Source organism: Hyaena hyaena, unplaced genomic scaffold, assembly GCF_003009895.1.
Source record: "Hyaena hyaena isolate Hyena2069 unplaced genomic scaffold, ASM300989v1 scaffold_130, whole genome shotgun sequence".
Lineage (NCBI taxonomy): Eukaryota > Metazoa > Chordata > Mammalia > Carnivora > Hyaenidae > Hyaena > Hyaena hyaena.
In genome coordinates this window covers 1,835,265-1,856,565 of record NW_024080762.1, presented here as the reverse complement: position 1 = coordinate 1,856,565, position 21,301 = coordinate 1,835,265, and the positions used below count along the sequence as shown (strand labels likewise).

General features: G+C 44.6%; 1 protein-coding gene across 2 annotated transcripts in view; it reads left to right on the top strand.

Annotated features, from left to right (window-relative positions):
- The window catches only part of THSD4 (thrombospondin type 1 domain containing 4), a 549,275-nt gene extending 528,974 nt beyond the window's left edge, over positions 1-20,301 (top strand). For both annotated transcript variants that reach the window (XM_039237821.1, XM_039237822.1), the window contains 6 exons: positions 77-281; positions 835-1,008; positions 8,489-8,662; positions 15,132-15,311; positions 16,109-16,253; positions 20,059-20,301. In XM_039237821.1, coding sequence (XP_039093752.1) covers positions 77-281; positions 835-1,008; positions 8,489-8,662; positions 15,132-15,311; positions 16,109-16,253; positions 20,059-20,201 — 1,021 coding nt within the window. In that variant the 3' untranslated portion in view covers positions 20,202-20,301. The remainder of the gene's footprint in view (positions 1-76; positions 282-834; positions 1,009-8,488; positions 8,663-15,131; positions 15,312-16,108; positions 16,254-20,058) is intronic.
- Positions 20,302-21,301: the final 1,000 nt, after the last annotated feature.

The window sequence follows — 21,301 nt, the reverse complement described above, 5'->3', positions numbered from 1 at the left end:
GCGGGCTCAGGGTCTCGCTCTCTCCCTGCGGGTGACGCTGACCCGTCGCTGTCGCTCTCTGTCATTCCTGAGCTAGCTGGGACATCGGAGAGTGGTCCGAGTGCAGCAAGACCTGCGGCCTGGGCATGCAGCACCGCCAGGTTCTGTGCCGCCAGGTGTACGCCAACCGCAGCCTCACGGTGCAGCCATACCGCTGCCAGCACCTGGAGAAGCCCGAGACCACCAGCACCTGCCAGCTCAAGATCTGCAGCGAGTGGCAGATCCGCACAGACTGGACCTCGGTAGGCGCAGCCTGCTCCGGGCTCCCCTGTGCCGCTCACGGCCATCCCCACCCCGAGACCTAACTCAGGACAGCCCCGAGGTCTCCCGCAGGGAACCCGTCCCGACTGGTTCTGGAAGGGCTCCTCTGCAACCCATACAACAGCCCGCTGGCTTGAGAGAGTCAAGGCTAGTGAGTTCCCATCACCCACAGCCGGCTTGAAGGGTGAGGCCGAGGGAGTCACGTGCCCAGGAGTCTCACCTCTCTCCTGTGTCCTGAGAAGCCCGGGCCTTCCAACCTTCACCTCTGTTTTACAGACGACAGAACGGAGGCCCAGAGCAGCCAAGTAGGCAAGGCATTCGGGAAGGTCTTAGAGAAGGAACTTGGAAGTTTTCAGGGCTGGGATCCCCCTCCCCCAGATAGCACTGCATGGTGGGGGGCGGGGAGAGGGCCTCGGCCACACAGTGGGTCCTCTGCTCAGGTGGCAGGTGACCCCAGGATGCGGCCGTCACCGCTGGAGATGCCCCCGGAGGGAACACGGCCCATTCCACCGACGTGATCTTGCTGTGTTTCAGTGCTCGGTCCCCTGCGGGGTGGGACAGAGGACCCGGGACGTGAAGTGTGTGAGCAACATCGGGGACGTGGTTGACGATGAGGAGTGCAACATGAAGCTGCGGCCCAACGACATTGAGAACTGCGACATGGGGCCCTGCGCGAAGAGCTGGTTCCTCACCGAGTGGGGCGACAGGGTGAGCGTGGCGGCCGCACTCGGGGCCTGGAACCCCGCCGGGGTCTGCATGTTACCAGGCGCCCCAACACCGCGAAGACAAACCACCAGATAGATTACTAGAATTACTAGAAATTGATGAGACTTACTAGAAATCACTAGACTTTCTAGAAATTACTGGAATTACTAGAAATTACTGACTTTGGGGGGAAAGGCCCAGTGGTAACCTCTCTCAGGCTTTCTATCCATATACAAAGGCCGAGGTGCTCCAAGAGGAAGCAGTGGGTGTGAAAGAATTAGCACTCCTTCGCACCCCACATGAATATTAAATCGTGAATGTAATAGTGGGTTTCTAGCCATCCCAAAACTCATTTTTGTTCAGAGTAAACTTGGTGAATTTAGTGCACAAGCAGGTGAATAAAAAGAATGATGCTGGGCTTTCATTTTTCTGTGGGGAAGACTTTTTAAAATAATGTTGGATGAAAGTAATTTGTGTCAAATGTACATAAAACCTTAAGCTAAAATATCTGTGTCCTATCATATAAAAGTTTATGATACAAACACAGAATTTATGATACCAACTTAAGTTAGGAAACAAAGGAACAAAATAGTTTGAAGTCTGGAGCACTTAAATTCTTTCAATCCGTAATCCATTATATGTAATCTCATGAAGACTGTGATGACTTATATGTCCAAACAGACTGGAAACTTAGAAATTTTTCTGGATGTTCACATTCCCTAGAGTAAGTGAAAGTTTTAGAATGCTGTGTAAAGGCTAAAATAGCTGAAATTATTTTCTCAGTAAATGCTTCATCTTCATCAATCATTATTCTAGAATATAAAGAAAATTATTTACAGGGCACCTGGGTGGCTCAGTCAGTTAAGCGTCTGACTTCGGCTCAGGTCATGATCTCACGGTCTGTGGGTTCAAGCGTGACATCAGGCTCTGTGCTGACAGCTAAGAGCCCGGAGCCTGCTTCAGATTCTGTGTCTCCCTCTCTCTCTCTGCCCTTCCCCTGCTCATGCTCTGTTTCTCTCTCCAAAACAAATAAACATTTTTTAAAAATTATTTACACAAAACCATGTAATTAATAAAAGGCTATATGCAAAAATAGACATTGCAAGACAACTGAGTTTATAATGCATTTAAAATATGTAATCTAAAATATTTAATCATCATTCCTTTTTTTAATGTTTATTTATTTGTGTTGAGAGAGAGAGTATGCCACCCAGGCACCCCTTCATCATAGTTCATATAGGACTACACCCTTAATAGCTTATCTCTACTTCATAAAATAGTAAAAATGCCATTTTCTATATTTCAGTGTGTATTTGCAAACGTTTTCTCTCACAGAATTTTTTCCTTAAATTATGTGGATTTCCAGGGTCCTGGGTGGCTCAGTCAGTTGAGCATCTGACTCTTGATTTCAGCTTAGGCCATGATCTCAAGGTCTGTGGGATCGAGCCCCGTGTCTAGCTCTTCACTGACAGTGTGGAGCCTGCTTGGGATTCTCTCTCTTCCTCTCTCTCTGCCCCTCCCCCCTCACACATGTGTGCTCTCTCTCTCAAAAATAAATCAGCTTTAAAAAAACAATACGCATTTCCAATTAAAGAACTAATATAGTTATGTATAAAAAATAATAACATTCTAACACTTTTTCTGGTCATAAAGTAACATATACTATTATAAAAAAATATTTTAAAAATCAGAAAAGTATACCAATAATCTCTTCACTAGCAGATAATAATTTAAGATTTGTAAACTATATGTCAAGCTTCTTTCTACTCATACATATTTTACATACATAGCTTTTTTAAAAAAAAAACATTTTTATTATTGACAGACGGAGAGAGACAGAGCATGAGAAGGGGAGGGGCAGAGAGAGAGGGAGACACAGGATCCAAAGCAGGCTGAGCCGTCAGCACAGAGCCCAACACGGGGCTCGAACTCACAAACCGTGAGATCATGACCTGAGCCAAAGTAGGACGCTTAACCAACTGAGCCACCCAGGCGCCCCACTTTTTTTTTTTATTTGAGAGAGAGAGAGAGAGATAAAGAGCATTCAAGCAGGGGAGAGGGGAAAAGATAGAGAAATTTCTTTTTTTGAGAGAGAGAGAGAATCTTAAACAGGTTCCTTGCTTAGCGTGGAGCCCAATGCAGTGCTCTATCTCTCAACCATGAGAGTGTGACCTGAACTGAAATAAAGTCAAAAGCTTAACCAACTAAGCCACCCAGACATCCCTTATACATAGCTTTTTTGTACTCACTCATATTTGAAAGATACAAATCATAATACTATATATGTATATTTTGGTAACCTTCCTTTTTCACATATGTATTAATTATAAACATGCTGTGGTATTAGAAACCTTTTAATGACTTTTAATTAGACTAAGCTATTGTTTGCTTACTATAGCTGAATCCACCTCTATTCTTTATTTCCCTTCCAACACAGACTTGTAAATTTCCCTTTAATGTAAATTTACTTTGCATTTTAACATAAGTACTTGATGGATCTAACTCTTGCCTTAAAATTCTAAATGGAGGAAGGGATGGCCACTTCATTCTTCTGTTAGGAGAACTTTTTCGTTCTTTTTCGGAAAGATGTTTTAAGCCATGTGAGCTTAGTGCTATGTTGTAAGAAATCTCGCTTCATCTACCCCTAGAACATATCCTTAGTCCTGAATGTTTGTGTTTGGAGTAGATGAGTGGGAGGGGGGTGCATTTGGCTTTAAGGAAAGTGCGTTGACTGTGGCGTTACTTCTGCAAGGACTTAATTCTTATTACACCTCGAGCAAGCTGTCCTCTGACCCTGTTACCTCATTGGGAACATTGCTGAATGAGCATTAAGGAATAACATACTTGAAACCATAACCTAGATGAGATTGGTACCGTGGAGCAGGCTTTTGAGTCACCACGTAGCCTCACAAAAAGGATCAGACCCCAGGAATGACCAGCTGGTGGCAGTCTTTCACATGTGAGTAGTGGCCTCGTGTAAAAATCAACCCTGTTAAGCCTTAGTGTTAACTATGCAATTTTTCTACAACTGGAAGAAAGATGTGTTGAGCACTTAATAATGCCAGGCATAAATGAGATACAGCTTCCATTTAATTAGCTCAAGTGGGAGAGATTAGAGGAAAATATGATTGAAGTTTACAAACACTTATTAAAGGATCCAGAACACATCTTATTGCCCAATTTCAAATAAAGATAGTTAATCTCTACCTAATTGAATTGAGGTTGTAAACTCCCATCTGAATCTTCTCCTAAACTTCCAGGGATTATATAGTTTTTCTGACTCAGTGACTCACCTTAAAAAATATCCTTGCAGGGGCGCCTGGGCGCTCAGTTGGTTAAGCGTCCTACTTCAGCTCAAGTCATGATCTCACAGTTCGTGGGTTTGAGCCCCACGTCGGGCTCTGTGCTGACAGCCAGCTCAGAGCCTGGAGCCTGTTTCAGATTCTGTACCTCCCTCTCTCTCTGACCCTCCCCTGCTCACGCTGTCTCCCTCTCAGAAATAAATAAAACATTAAAACAATTTTTTAAATATCCTTGCAGCTACTTTTAATTGAGGGTGGACCTTATGAGACATAGGCATCATTTACTTTTTAATTTAAAAAGTGAACTTCAGTGACGAGTTTAAATACACATGCAATATTTAGTCACAACAGAAAAAAAATGTTTTTTCTAAGTCCACCATCCTCACATCTAAGGATGTTTTCCAAGAGAAGAAATAAGACATTGAGCTTTTGGTTACTTAATCAGGGAAGATGATACACGAACCTAGAGTTCAGGAATAGCCATTAGGACCTCTGAGTCCCTCAAGGACCAGTTGGGCCAAAGTTAGCATTTCAGCTGTAGCCGGAGAGAGAAGAAAAATCTCACCACAGGGTTGCTTACAAATTTCGTGCATCTCTGTTTTATCAGCCCAGAAGTTCTCTGAGGAGTCAGGTCCATTTCTGACTACAAAGATGATCTGGCCTTTTTAGGCACATCCTGCAAGGACAGTGAGTGGGTGTGTTTCGGTGCCTCAAGTTGAAGGACAGTCTGTGCTTCCTGGTAGAGGTCCATGGTTCCCCCTCATTCCTCCTGCTGAGAGGCTCCTGAGCCAGGTCTGGTGTGGGTAGCTACTTTCAAGTTGAAATGTGCTATGCTTTTCGCTGCAGTTGTGTAATAAAGAGAAGTGCTTCTACAGGGCTCATCCCTGTAATGTTCTCGAATCGGACACTTGGCTTGACCCTTAACATTCTTTTAAATTAAGCACATGGGGGTCTGAGGACATTTTCCCAGATGCCTGTATATTACTTAGTTTGGAAAGCAGAAATTGAGTGAGTCAAATGGAAACTACGTGGAAAGAAATATTCTTAGGGTTTGAAACAAGAAAATAACTTAGATTCCATTCACCTTGTATTCTTCAGGAGGATTTAACTATCTTGAGTGTTTAAAGCTGAGAAAGAGACAAGATAATGTACAGCTGAAGCAAAAAAAAAAAAAACCTTTTAGGCTAGAATATTCCAATTACTGGAACAAAAGATTTTCTTTTTTGTAAAAGGGACTGACTTGTTGGCTCAAATTCCCAGTAACAATGCAGATAGAGTACAAGTCACACAAAGCATTTATAAGGCTGGAGAGGGGAAAAAAACTTCTCCTCTACCCTCTTAAGTTCTTCACTGGAAACCTGCAAATTAAACTAACAAAAGCCAGATTAACAGGAGAAAAGCCATCAAATTTTATTTACTGTTATTTTTTTTTTTACATGGCATAGGGAGCCTAATAGGAAAGAAGTGAAAAATCCCAAAGAAGCAGCTAGACTTGAGAGCTTATATACCATTTTAACAAAGAGTGGTAAATTTTGAAGAAGTGACTAGACCCAGGAAAGGGGTTGGGGCTTCTAGGGCAGTAAATTATAGGGAAATGGCTGAAAAATATAAAGAGGAAACTAATGGAAGACAAGAGTTATTTTAGTAAAGTTTGTTTAGAGCCTTTTGGCATAAGCTCCCCAACTGCAATTATAAAAATGTCCTCTTGAGGTCACCTGGGTGGCTTGGTTGGTTGGGTGTTGACTTTTGGTTTCAACTCAGGTCATGATCTCAGGGTCATGAGATCGAGCCCCTTGTTGGGCTCCACTTTGGGCATGGAGCCTGATTAAGACTTTTTCTCTCCCTCTCTCTCTATACCCTCCTTCAAAAAAAAAAAAAAAAAAGTGCATTTACTTCCTGGTACTAGGCAGAAATTTCTCACAGGAAATTTATGTACTGCTTTTAGGCAGGCAGGGGGAGGGCAGAGAGCCCTTCCTGGACCTGATGTTTCTCAATCACCTTCAGTTAAAAGTAGGTCAAAGCAATATATTTTGGGGTGGCATGTTCTAATCCCCTTCAGGCTCCAAAGAGTTTCCTCCCTGGGGAGTCAGGCCCAGCCCAGTATTCATCCTGGGCTGTGACTTTGCAAGACTAGACAGCAATGTACAAAAAATTAAAATGAAAATTTTGAGAAGGAAACAGGGTTGGGTTTTTTTTCTTGTCTTAAATTTTATTTAAATCACTCACTTTTGCTTATTTTTTTAAATAGTATTGTTAATAAAACAAACCAAAAAACATGGACTCTGCTTTTAAGGGAAGACCCAGCAGAAACCCTTAGAACGGGCTTTGGTTATGCTCTGAAGGGCCACTTTCAGGGTTGGAAGGTGCTGGTTACAGAAGTGAAATGAGCAAGGAAGGACCCAAGTCTGTATTCATTTCTTCAACTGATATTCATGGATTTGCCCATAGGTTAGGTGCTGACCTGAGAAGGAATTAAAGATGATTCAATTGTCCTTTCCTTCACTGAGTCTACTTCTATAAAGGAAAGAATGCAGTAGGACATACGTTAACAGTAGAGGAAGACAGTAGAATGCAGAGTGTGTGCCTTGAGAATTCCGAGGCTGGAGATTATTGAATCGGGCAGAGCAGGGAGTTTTCACGGAGTAGATGGCATTGAGCTGAGCCTTAACAGATTTGGGTGTGTCCTGGTGAAGGGGAAGATTGCTCTAGGGAGATAGGAGGAACGGCCTGGCCAAAGCCCGGTGAGCTCTTCATGTAATGGGCGACTGGAGGACCTGGGCTCTGTCCAGCATGAGGTGTGTGGGGTAGAATAATGGGAAGTTTAATGGAAAATTAGCCTAGAAGATTGAGGCTGACTGAGATCATCTTCTAGGAAAGCTTTAATGTCAGGTGGGGAAATCCATGTCGGAATGGGACGGCATCAGAGGGACTTTCAGCATGGCATTCCCGACACCTGGAAGCCCAACAGATTAGAAAAGGCAGTGAGAGTGAGCAACAACCTGTGACCACAGTCCAGGGGAAGAATATCAGCAGTGGGAATCTGGGAATGGGGAGCAGAAAGGAAGACGACAAGAAAAAATGTGGTTAAACCAGAATCTGTGAGACCTGATGGTTGGCTAGATGTTGGTAGCAGGAACTCAGAAGAACAGTCAACTTTTGAATCCTGGTAGAAATTTGAGCACAACTGGGAAAACCAGGAGTAGCAATGGGTAGGTGGTGAAGGCGGAGTTTCATTGTTTTACATGTTAGGCTTGAGGTATCTGAGGAATAACTCGGACAAAGAGGTCCAGAAAGTGTCTGCACATATAGGATGAGAAGCAAAGTAAGGCCGCATTCCTAAGTATTTCAAGACAGATGGAGAACGCTATTTGAGTTTTGGGGTATGGCCCAGGAATGTGTTTACTCATGTGCCAGATGAGAACAGTGTGCTTATAAGAGACAAATGACTGGTGGTTATGTGGCTTTACGTGAAGACCTTACCTCAGTTTCTGTATTTTTAGAGTGGAAATATAAGACTTGACCCTTTAAAGCCCCTCATAACCATTTTTTTAACATCTGCTATACGCAGAGCACATCATTCATTACCTGTCCTATGCCAGCTGTCCAGGTGAGTACGCCAAACATGTGACGGACTGGGTCACTTGCCCCAGGCCACCCAGCTAGTAGAGATATTAACATCGATGTGCCTGGTTTCCAGGCCAAGCTCTCCCTCTATACCGAGCTGTCTCCTAACATTGTCCCGGCTGTGGCCTTCAGGGACTTAATATCAGGCAGCAATGATGAGGGGACATACCTCACTTCCCCAGCCTCCCCAGACTCACCCAGACGCGGCTACCAGCAGGTTGACATAGGCCCAAGTGTTCATGCCCTCCTTCTTCTGCTACTGGATATATTTTCAAAAACAAAAGCCAAGACAGAGAGTCTGACAAGTGTGTAAGCATATGAATCACAAGAGTGGGACAGGATATTTGGAAAGAAGACGGTCCCAGAAAATCTAAGATGGGGAGTTGCCATACTGATATCCTATAATGGAGTAGGCGATGCGGGAAAAGTGATCAGAGACTCTGAGGGGAAAGAGTTGGTAGGGAAAGGAGACGTTCAGTCCTCCTTCGCATCATTTGAAAGTGGCTTCAGAGCCGGTAGGGGTCTCCCCTCTAATGGAACTATCTCCTGTCTCTCAGTGCTCAGCGGAGTGTGGGGCTGGAGTGCGGACACGCTCAGTGGTGTGCATGACCAACCACGTCAGCAGCCTGCCCCTGGAGGGCTGTGGGAACAACCGGCCGGCGGAGGCCACCCCGTGTGACAACGGACCCTGCACAGGCAAGGTGGAGTGGTTTGCGGGGAGCTGGAGTCAGGTGAGTGGCCAGAACCGGCTGTGTTTGTCTGTCTCTGATAAGAGCATCTATAGCAGAGGGGTCAGGAACAGGACCCGAGGCAGCCCAGGCATCCTGGGTTTGAATCCTAGCAGTGCCACCCATGTCCCTGAAGAAGCTACTTATGCTCTTGGAGCCTCATTCAGTCAGCAGTGTTTCTTGAGGACCTACTATGTGTTTTTCTAAGCACATGGAATACATCGATGAACAAAACAACTATCCCTGCCTCAGGAGCGTATGGTCTCGCATGTCTTCTTTGTCTACAAATGCTGCGAATGACTGCACTGTATAAGGTTATGTTTAGAAGAAATGAAGTAATGTGTATTAAGAATGCAGCACCGTGCCTGCGTACGAAAAAATGCACACTACATCGCAGATGCTGCTGCCATTATTGTTGTCAGTAAAGTCAGTTTTGTCTGTTTCTGTATGGAGTGTCAGAAGCACAAATAGGTAGGATCCAGCAATCCTACTTGTGGGGATATATCCAAAGGAAACAAAAGCAGTGTCTGGAAGAGATATCTGCATCCCCATGTTCATAGCAGCATTATACACCATAGCCAACGCCTGGAAATAACCTAAGTGTCTGTTGATACGTGGATGAGTAAAGATGTAATACATGTAATTGGTGTAATATGTATACTATTCACCCATAAAAAAAGAAGGAAACACTGCCCTTGGTTACGACATGGGTAGCCCTGAAGGACATTTAATAGATCAGACAGAGAAAGACAAACACCGCATGGTGTCACTTACATGTGGAATCTGAAAAAAACTGGAACTCGGAGAAACAGCAGAATGGTGGTTGCCAGGATCTGTGGGAGAGGGGGTGGGAGCAGGTAGGGAAGATAGAGAAAAGTGGGTAGAAGAGTACAATCTTTCAATTATAAGGAGAAAAAATTCTGAGGCTCTAATATATAACATGGTGAGGATAACTGATAATATTGTATCATCAAAATTTGTTAAGAGAGTACAATAGAAGTGTTCTCACACACAAAAGGGGTAAATATGGGAGGCGATAGAGGTGTTGATTAACTTGATTGTGGAAATCCTTTCCCAACGCATATGTACATCAAACCATCACTAGTACATTTTAAATATATTACAGTTTTATTTGTCAATGATGCCTCAGTAACTGAGGGGGAAAGAGAAGCTCATGTAGAAAAGTTGAGGTTGTTCCCTATAAAGAACAGATAATACCAAATACTTTAAGAAAGCAACTTCATTGATTGATTACTTTTTTTTCCCCTCAGTGTTCCAAAATTAAACACAAGCTCCCTAAGCAAATGTGGAAAGGATCATTCCTTCTTACTACCCCGTTATGATTAACACTAGTATTTTGAGTTCTTGGGCCACTTAGCATCTGGCTCTCAGGGATGGCTGCTTCTCCAAGGACTTTTTGGCTGATAATCATGATTTATACATTATCAGGACCTCTGGCTCCATATAGAATTGTATTTCTTTTAAGTAGGTTTAAAAACAGACCCTGAAAAAAATGGACTGCCCTGTCCTTGTAAGCTGATACAACCCCTTTGGAAAGCAATTTGGCAATAAAAGTCAAGAACCATGAAAATGCTCATTTGCCTTAACTGGTCACTCCACTTCTGGGGATTCATTTTAAGGAAATAATTAACAGAAGGGGGAAAAAAGGCTTTTTTTAACAGAGGTGTTCATGACAGCAGGGCACGTAGGGATATTACGGTATATCATAACTCATTAAAATATTATGTAACAGCAACAGTGATAATTAGGGAGACGTAGAAGGTACACATGATATAGTGGCAAGTGAAAACCAGAATATGAAAACACATGAACGTCATCTCATCCGCTTCAGAGAAGGGGATTTTATAATGAACAACATGGGGAAATGTTTTCTTCTCAAATTTCCTTTCATGTTTTTATAATACAAACTGTAAAATACAGAAAAGTCAGAAAGAAAGAAAGAGAAGCCAAGTACTTCCAGTGCTACCCGAGTGGGTATCAGAGGCAGATAACACCTGATAACTGATCCCGACTAATAAATAGTAGTTCCCTTTTCCCTATGGTTATAATTTTGTCCTCCACCTATCTCTACGTCATTATTGATAGCAAAACACTTAGAACCTGGGACCTGAATCCCAAAAGATCATTCAGAAGGGGCTGTGTTACGCGGGGTACCCACAGATACCAAGGCAATGAAAAGAGCCCGATGGGAAATTGTAACAGGTTTCGCACGGTGAGGATGGGCAGCACAATTCAACTTGAATGTCTTCCAGTCTCCCAAGAGGAGAGGGGACAAGGACTCAGGGTCCTTTTAGCTGGCAAGTCTCCTGTTGACTCCTGGTCTACTCAGAGAACTGAGACTGATGTGAATCTGGGTGAAGGCAGTGTTTGTTTCTGCCAAGATCAGAAACAGAATTTATTGCCCTGTCATCCAACAGGGTCAAGACATGATTGAATGTGACAAGGTTTTCATTCTGGATTTATAAGGATGTTGGAGCCTGCTGGCACCTGCCAACCCTGGGAATCTGATGTTCTCCCCCCAGAGAAAATGAACTAGAGCGTGCTTATTTATTGAAACAAAAATAAAAATAAACGATGCTTCCATCCATGTGGTTTCAATGATAGTTGCATCTGGAACACCCCACCAGTCTGGTCACAGTGAATTGTCCAGGGTGGACATGTAACCCAAGCCAAGCCACAGTTTTTCTCTGGGACTTTCAGTGTAGCCTTGAGGGAAGAGACTCCTGGGAAGTTGTGAGCACAAGTGTTAGCAGTGGCCTTGTGGAGGCTTGTGGAGGAGGCCAGTCCAAGAGAATGAGACCTGTCAAGCTTACGGAGTCTCTTTTCTACCAGGAACCAAAGTAGCCCAACTCCGACTCATCAGGTACTCCACCAGTATCTAGATCAGTGACTAGATTGATACGCAGATATTTCCTATCTTCCCTGCCAATTCTGGGTTTACTTCACCTGTAGATTGTCTTTGTTCTAGGGGGTGTCTTTCACAGTCTCTACCCATTGGGAACAACCTTCTTGTCTGCCTGTCTGTCTGGATTTAGTTTCACTGGCATCTGAGCAGACATCTCTCCACCAATGTACATCTGCAGGGATTCTTCAGGTGTGCAAACACACATAATCGCTCCCACTGCTCAGTGGAAGTAGTTATCCCTATTAAATACCACTTTCTCTTCTATGCTTTTCTCCATGAATTATGTTTTACCTGATATTTGCATTACTCTCATTTCTCATTGTTGAATTTCACCTGGTGTATCTTTGTCAACTTCTTATGTACTTTTTCAAGGTATGTTTTTTTGTTTGCTTGTTTGTTTTTTGAACGCAGGTCTATTCTTGTCTTTATTTAAATTTTTTAAGTGTTTTTACTTCTTTCTGAGAGAGAGAGAGACAGCGTGAACAGGGGAGGGTCAGAGAGAGAGGGAGACACAGAATCTGAAGTAGGCTTCAGACTCTGAGCTAGCTGTCTGCACAGAGCCTGATGCGGGGCTCAAACCCATGAACCGTGAGATCATGACCTGAGCTGAAGTCGGACGCTAAACCGACTGAGCCACCCATGTGCCCCTATTCTTGTCTTTATTTTTATGCAATCTGCAAGTCTCTGTAGTTTGGTTTGGTTTGGGGCTTTTTTAATGTTTGTTTATTTTGAGAAAGAACAAGCATGAGTGGGGGAGGGGCAGGGATCGAGAGAATCCCAAGCAGGCTCCATGCTGACAGTGGATCTCAAGAACAGTGAGATCACAACCTGAGCTGAAACCAAGGGTCAGACACTTAACTAGCTGAGTCACCAAGGCGCCCCCAGCAAGTCTCTATTTTTTAAGAGTTAAATTTTAACCATTCACATGTATTGTAATTGGTTACATGTTTGAACTTTCCCTGCTATCATCTTAACTTATGTTTCCTATTTAGGTTATTGCCATGCTTTCTAGGTCTGTCTCTTCTTTCCTTTCTGCACATTTGCATTGATTAGGTTTCTTTAATTCCATTTTTCCCTCTAACATTTTGGAAGATATAAATTCTATTTTTAATCATTTAGTGATAACTTTAAAATATTTAGCAGTTTTAGTTTCATGTTTCTATCTGTGTTAATTTATCTGTAACTACATCTTCCCCCAAGAGAAAACAGAAGCCTTAAGTCTCCATTTATTTAGCTCCACTTTCTCAATCCACCATATCCCCCAAAAGATCTTGAGATGATCTGGATCTCGTTCCATATTAGTGTTAACTAATTTTATAGAAAATACTGAAAAATATAGAAAATATAGGTTTAAAAATAGCTTTCTCCCCACAAAGGTTATCTTTTCATTGAAATATAATTCACATACCATAAAATTCACCCTTTTAAAATTATATGATGTTTATTCCTTTTTGAGAGAGAGAGAAACAGAATGAATGGAGGAGGGGCAGAGAGAGAGGGAGACACAGAATCGGAAGCAGGTTTCAGGCTCTGAGCTGTCAGCACAGAGCCCGACATGGGGCTCAAACTCACCAATTGCAAGATTAAGAGCTGAGCCGAAGTCTCATGCCCAACTGACTGAGCCACCCAGGCGCCCCAGAATTCACCCTTTTTAAAAGTATACCATCCAGTGGTTTTTAGTATACCCACAAAACTGTACAGCCACCACCACTGTCTAACTCCAGAACATTTTCATCATCCCTGGAAACCCCTGTATCCATTATTAGCAATAGCTTTTGCCAGCTTCTACTTTATGTCCTTCCTGGTCCTTTTTTATCTTGTGAGAGACCACTACCCAGTAAGTCTTTCAAATAAGATCATGAGCGGTAAGTTTCTGGGCCATTGAATATCTGAAAATGTCTTCACTCTGCCCTTTGACAGTAGGGGCGGATGCCTTTACTGTCAGGCTCCCGGGCACAGTCCGGCTGTGCCTGGTCAGTACCTTAGCTGGCCATTCTCTCACTGTCTTGACTCCTCTCTCCTGCTCCTCATATTCCTTTTCACCCGAAGCACTGAACTCTCCTCATTGCTAGGCACCCTCCTCTATGTGCATTTTGAACTATGATGTGCTTCTTCAGTTTAGTCTCATCTACCTTTCACCATTCTAATATCCCCCATCAATTCTGTTCCACCAAGGATGACTGTCCTTTCCTGTTTTCAAGTGCCATTTGATACATACACACATATACGCCTCCCCTCCAGACACACATGCATTCACTTGTTCCTAACACACATTTTCTGCCACCTCTGGGCCTTGAGGCTGGCAGGCAGAGCCATGTGCTCCTTCTCCCTTCATTATCTAATCTCTTCAAGAACGTTCTAAAAATAGCATCGAATAACTCAGGTTTTGGTCAAGGTTTGTACTCTGCTATTCTGCCAGGCACTCAGTACAGACACAGACCCTCAGAGCAGTTGGGGGGTGGGGGGGGCGGTCTTTCTGATTGGGTTTCCAAACCCCCACTTTGCAAGTGGGCCAGGAGAGCCATGGGGAAGCGCAATATCTTGGCTGAAGACACAGAGCTTTTTAGTGATGATGTCTGGACAAGTTTCCACGTCTCCTGTTCCACCCTGCCTTAGCACTCACACTCCCTTCTCCTGCCGAGGAGGCCAGACCTTTGCCTGGCAGCCTGGCCACTCGTCCCCTGCCTCCAGAGCTGTCATTGTCTGCAGCATTTGAAAGAAAAGGACAAAACCTGAATATACTCCAAAGCAATCATGAACTAACGTGGAAAGAAATAGGGAAAACAAACTGAGACTTGTTCTCTGGGGTCTTATGTGGGTGTTCCCCGACCCAAAAAATGTGCACGAAATGGAAATTGCTGAGGGTGATGCCTATGATGTCCTGTGTCCTTATTTCATAGCCCTCTTTGTGTGACTACCCCCTGCAAACTTCCCACCGAGCTGGGAAGCAAGAGGCTTAGACCCCAGTGTCAAAGACTTCCTGCTGGCCACCTGTTGGGAGGGAAGATTTGACCATAGGGGGCCTTGTGCCTGGTCTGGAATTTTCTCGCGTTCATGCATCCCAAAGAATTTTAATTTAGCCCTTCATCCACAGGTGTAGGGATTCTGAGAGACTAATTCTTCCCCAGTATCCACCCACTGAAACCTGACAAGCCAATCAGAATGCTAGTTCATTGTTTTACGGTGAGAAGTGTCAGAATCCACTGGACGAGCACAACCAAATTGACAGGCGGATGCGTTCCTGTGTGTGTGCCCGGGAGGGGGCGTCTAAAGAGGTGATCTAAAAGAAACCATTTCAATCTCACCACAGAGGGCACCAAGATCCTGGCGCTGTGGTAACTCCGGGCACCCACTCTCCATTCCAGACACAGAGCTGTTAGGAAAATTGGAATCCACCCGCAACTTCTCATCCAGTAGTATTTTCCAGGTGCCCTTGGGCTCATCCCTACTGAACTGATGATGGAACGCACTCATAAATAAAGGTCCCTTGACGTTCTCGACCCCTTTCCATCATGTGACACCCATCCTTCTCTGATTTTTCTCCAGTGTTCCATCGAATGTGGGAGTGGGACCCAACAGAGGGAGGTGATTTGTGTTAGGAAGAATGTAGACACCTTTGAAGTGCTGGACCCCTATGAATGCTCCTTCCTGGAGAGGCCCCCCAGCCAGCAGTCTTGCCACCTCAAGCCTTGTGGGGCCAAATGGTTTAACACAGAATGGAGCATGGTAAGTCGTGGCGTTCTTGATAAAAATCACATTAGTACTTCATTCTTCTGTTTTCCTCCCATAGACAGCCAGACCACCTCCTATGTGCCAGGCACTGGGCTCAGCCCTCAAGTAGATTCCCACTCTAGACAGTCACTGTTGGGGCCTGCTTGGTGGGAGGAGCCAGAGGCTGGGACCATCTCTAAACTGAAGAAGCCACACAGCAGTGACTCTCAATTTTATTTATTTTTTAATAAGTTTTTTAAATATTTATGTTTGAAAGAGAGACAGACAGAATGCAAGTAGGGGAGTGGCAGAGAGAGAGAGAGAGACAGAATCTAAAGTGGGCTCCAGGCTCTGACCGGTCTGCACAGAGCCCAATGTAGGGCTCCAACCCATGAACCTTGAGATTATGACCCAAGGTGAAGTCAGATGCTTAACTGACTGAGCCACCCAGGCGTCCCATCCGTTTTAGTGTGCATAAGAATCAACCAGCATTTTGTTTGAAAAGATGGATTCTGGCTCTGCCCTAACCAAGGAATTTGCATTTTGCACAAGCTCCTTACGTGAGTGGGATGCAGGTGTCCTTGGTCTGCATTTTGAAAAATGCTGTTGTAGAGTGGGTGTGGTTGGGGTATAGATGGGACGCAACTGGCCATGAGTTGATGGTTGTTGACGCCGGTTGACACATAGGAGTTTGTTTTAGTATTTGGTCTCCTTTTGAAGATGCTTGAAATCTTCCGAAATCTGCCCCTCCGGTGTGCTGGGCTAGTGGACTGCCAAAAATCTCCTAACGCTCTCCTTTTGTCGCTGCGCAGTGTTCAAAGAGCTGCCAGGGTGGCTTCCGGGTCCGGGAAGTGCGCTGCCTGTCAGATGACATGACCCTAAGCAATCTCTGCTACCCTCAGCTGAAACCAGAAGAGAAAGAATCTTGTAACCCTCAGGACTGTGTCCCTGAAGTTGGTAAGTAGGGCTTCCTTTCTAGAAGAAGAGATGCATCCTCCTTAAACTCCATCAAGGTCTCATGAAAATGCGAAGCCCATCTAGGTCTCTCCATGACCTTGCGCATGGTCATGGAGTTCAGGGGGTCAAAATCCTTACAGTGTGATAAGCTTCCTAGTTTAAGATGAATGGTCAGAGCATAGGTTTAAGGTCAAAGTACTGAGAATTCAACTTTTAATTGTAGGTACAAATCAGTACAAGGAAGAAAATTAATAAAAAATGACGTCTAAACGATTTTTAAAAAAACATGTTAAATAATAATTAAAAATAAGAAAACCTTGGTAGAGGGGTGCCTGCCTGTGTGGCTCAGTCGGTTAAATGTCTGACTTGGCTCAGGTCATGATCTCACGGTTCGTGAGTTCAAGCCCCGTGTCAGGCTCTGTGCTGACAGCTCAGAGCCTGGAGCCTGCTCTGGATTCTGTGTCTCCCTCTCTCTCTGTCCCTCCCAACTCACACTCTCTCTCTGTCTCTCTCTCTCAAAAATAAATAAACATTAAAATTTTTTTTAAAAAAAGAAAACCTTGGTATAGAACACAAAAGGAAATGTGAATGCATAGAGAGGCTAACTGTTCCTGGGTACGAACACTCAATGCTATAAAGAGGATAAAAGATTCAGCATATAATATGTTCAAATGTATTGCCTTATCATACACTTGAACATATTATGAAACTACAGAAATTAAAACTATATACTACTGATTCAAGAAGAGACATGCATATTAATGTTATAATACATAATTCTGACACAGATTCCTTTATACCAAGCGAGTGAAGTATGATAAAGGCCTAATATTAAGGAAGTACAGAAAGGAGACCTCCATTGTATTCAGATAATTGAAGACCCATTTGAAAAACAAAGCAAAACATTTTAAATCTTGCCTTATGCCTTCTATAAACATAAATGCTTAATGGATTGAAGATCCTTACATAAAAAAACACACTGTAAAAATGCCGGAAAGAAAACATATCTCAGAGTTGGTTAAGCCTTCATAAACTAGACCCAAAACTCAGAGGCCTCATTGCTGAATGTAGAAACATAATAAATTAAAAACTTTTCTCTGTTAAGAACATTGTATTAGGGTTCTCTAGAGAACTGGAACCAACAGAATAGATAGATGGATGGATAAGTGAGTAGGAAGGCGAAGAATAGATGATAGATCTAGATAGATAGATAGATAGATAGATAGATAGATAGATAGATAGAGAGATGATAGATCGATGATAGACAGGTGATAGATAAACAGATAGATGATTGATAGATAAAGAAAGGGAGGGAGAAATGCATAATTGGCATGACTGTAGAAGCTGAGAAGTCCCACAATCTAGCGGTCACAAACTGGAGACTCAGGAAGCTGCTGGTGTAATTCAATCTGAGTCTGAGGGCCTGAGAACTGGAGGAGCTGATGGCGAGAATCCCTCAGTCTGAGAGCAGGAGACGATGACGTGAAATGTCCAGCTCAAGCAGCGTGGCAGAAAAGGGGCAAATTCGTCCTTTCTCTGTTTTATGTCCTATTCAAGACCTCACTAGGTGAGGCCCATCTACACTGGGGAGACGCCACCCGCTTTACTGGGTCCGTCAGTTCCAATGCTAACCTCATCCAGAAACACACCCAGAAATAATGTTTAACCTGGGCTCCCCATCACCAGTAAAGTTGACATACAAAATTAACCATCACAGACATCATAACCCAAGTCGAAAGAAAGGAAGAAAGGAAAAGAGGGAGAATGAGGACCGGTTGTGAGAAAATGTGAAACATTCCTTATTAGAACGTGACACAGTCAATATGAGAGGAAAACATCCAGCCAGGAGCCTGGAGGAAGAAATAGTGATGGAAATGCCATTGCCGATTCATGTGCACAAACGTGTTCACCTAGATGTCTCTTCCACCAACTCATTTACATCAGCGACACATAATTAAAATATTATTTAAGTGCAGATCCTAAATTGTTATGTAAATTGTTTTCTTTTTTTTTTAGTTTATTTCTAGGAGAGAGAGAGAGACAGCGTGAACAGGGGAGGGTCAGAGAGAGAGGGAGACACAGACTCTGAAATAGGCTCCAGGCTCCAAGCTGGCAGTCAGCACAGAGCCCGACGCGGGGCTCGAACCCACGAACCGCGAGATCATGACCTAAGCGAAAGTCGGACGCCTAACCGACTAAGCCACCCAGGCGCCCCAATTGTTTTCTTTTTAAAGCAATGCAACACTGGAAAGAAAAGTTGTGTATATAAAGTTGCATGCTTGTCTTGGGCCAGCCCAAGATAATTAAAGACAGTCAAAATTACCAGATCCGTAAGAACTGATTGTACAATTTGCAAACTAGGAGTGATTGATATAAACAGTTCGTGTGTTCTGAAGGGCTGTCAGTCAGCTGGCAGACATCTCCTCCAGGTTTCTAACTAATAACGTGATCAAAATTTTTTACCAGTCTGCTTTTGTCTTTTCCACTTGTCTATGGTGTCTTTTCAAGGACCAAAAAAAAAAAGGTTTCGTTTCCAACTAGAGAAAACTCAGTTAAGGAAAAAGGGAAACTATGAGATTACCAAAAAAGAAAATGTAAGCGAAACCTCGGTGTTCTTTCATATGGCCTCAGATTAATACCGTCAGAGCTAAAAGTACTAAAAATGGCTGGGCTGTGAGCCAGAGTTATGAGACACAAAGTGTATCCCAAAGAGTTGCACACACCAGGAATCTGTGTAGACTCGGAAGGCAAAGACGGCTCAGGTGCATGTTTGATTATCATGCTCAAGAAGAAAACAGTATGTAAGTACATGGGCAAATGTATGCTATTACCAGGTTTTTGAAATCTACATACGTTTTTATAATCCTTCACTTAATTCCAGAGAGCTGTTACTAAACCTTACAATTGATAGTATCTTTGAATCAAAGAATCAAATAAATACCATTCAAGTAGAGTCAAATCCTTAATATACATAGAACTCACTCAAATTCATTTAAAAAGATAAGAGGGGCGCCTGGGTGGCTCAGTCGGTTAAGTGTCCGTCTTCGGCTCAGATCATGATTTGACGGTTTGTGGGTTCGAGCCCCACGTCAGGCTCTGTGCTGACAGCTCAGAGCCTGGAGCCTGTCTTCAGATTCTGTGTCTCCCTCTCTCTGCCTCTCCCCCACTTGCTCTCTCTCTCTCTTTCTCTCTTTCTGTCTCAAAAATAAATAAACGTTAAATGTTTTCTAATTTTAAAGGAGCAGTGTTTGTAGTCTTAAAATATTGAAAACAACTGTCAGTGGAAAATGGATCTACAAGTATGGCATGTACAGTGGAATACTATTCAGTGATGAAAATGACCTCCCCTAGAGCACTCATTAAACAGAGCGAATCACACACAGTCAACACTGCGCAAGTTGCCAGGGAAATAGATACAATCTGTATTCTATTTTTTAAAGTTTAAATGCATAGTGATTAGGGCACCATCAGTTACAGCTTGAGTATAAAGAAAGGATCGGGGATAATAAACACCAATGTGCGTCTTGATGACCTCTGGAGCAGGTGAGAAAAGAAAGGGGGAGGTGGCCGCGCCGGGAACCCTGGAAATCGCACCTGCGCTGGTGAGCAGCAGGGAGGCCGCAATCCGTTCTGTTACCGTGTTTCAAAGGAAAGCAAAATCCGCGTAAGCTCCTCGCCCACCCTGCACCTCCCCTGGGTCGGAAAGCCGGACCGGGACCGAAAGCCAGGTCGGCTGCCCTTTGTCTTCCCGTCGGTCCGGGCTGCTCCGCGCTCAGAGAGCCTTTTGTGTTCTCTCCCGCCGCAGATGAGAACTGCAAGGACAGGTACTACAACTGCAACGTGGTGGTCCAGGCGCGGCTGTGCGTCTACAACTACTACCGGACCGCCTGCTGCGCGTCGTGCACGCGCGTGGCCAACCGGCGCGCGGGCTTCCCGGGGAGCAGATAACACGCCGCGCGCGCCCGCGCCGCAGCCGAAGGCGGTCGGGAGTCTGGAAGCGCTGGGCCTGGCCGGCCGCTGCCCCACCCGGGGCTCGGGGCCCGGCGCCGCCGCCACCGCGGTCACCACCCTCGCCTCCGGGAAAGCGTACACGTCGTGCCCAGGAGCCAAGCCACGGCTGTGCTTTAGCATCACCAGAAACTGATGATCCCTCCTTGGGAAACCAGGCACCTGGTAAGGTGCTGAGTATCGAGCAGCGGTGGGGGCGGGGCTGCGGCGGTGGGGGGTGCGTGTGGCTCTCGGTCAAGGTCAACTCCCGCGCCAGCACTTTCTAAGTCACCGGTTGGGCCCCGACGGGGTGCTGCCTCGCCCGCGGTACTGCTGCCCTCTTCGCGCTCTCGGGGTCCGCGGAGAGACAGAAGAGGGGCCCCCACCCCGCAGCCCCACCAAGCCTTGCTGAGACGCCCGCTTCCCACTGTTACCTCAGCCTGGCGGTACCTATTTTTATTCTCAAAGACATTAGGCTTTTTCCTGCCTTATGACACAAATATCTCCTGTCAATATAGTGCTTTATTGTTTCACAGGTGTATTCACAGGTACTAGATCATTAGCGGCTCACAAAGCCCCAGCATGGGAGCCGGGGAATGAATCATTACGCCCATTTTACTGACAAGGAAACTGAGACTCCGTTTAAGTAACTGGCCTGCCAGGTACATTCACCTGTTCGGTGGCAGAGTCGAGTCCGACCCCTGTCATCTGAGCATAACACTCACCCCAAGGCCTGCCCAGAAGCCTTAGGTCTGCAGGACGTGGCTTCCTCTCAGACCAAGTGACTGAGAAATTTCCCGATCAGCAGACGAAGCCCAGCTTTTGAATTCTTTCCTCTGGCCAAAGGTCAGGACCATATCCACTGCACTCGGTTGTTTCCAAAGTCTGTTTTTTACCCCTTCCCTGACGAAGTCACAGACCCCAGTTACAGGACCCTGCACAGGCTTTGTTAAACCCCATCCTTCATGCGATTGTCCTTGACACAAGACAGCCATTGGGGTAGGAAGGTGATGCCCGAAATTCTGATCGCATCCCCAGTAATATGTGCCCCCCCAAGGGAA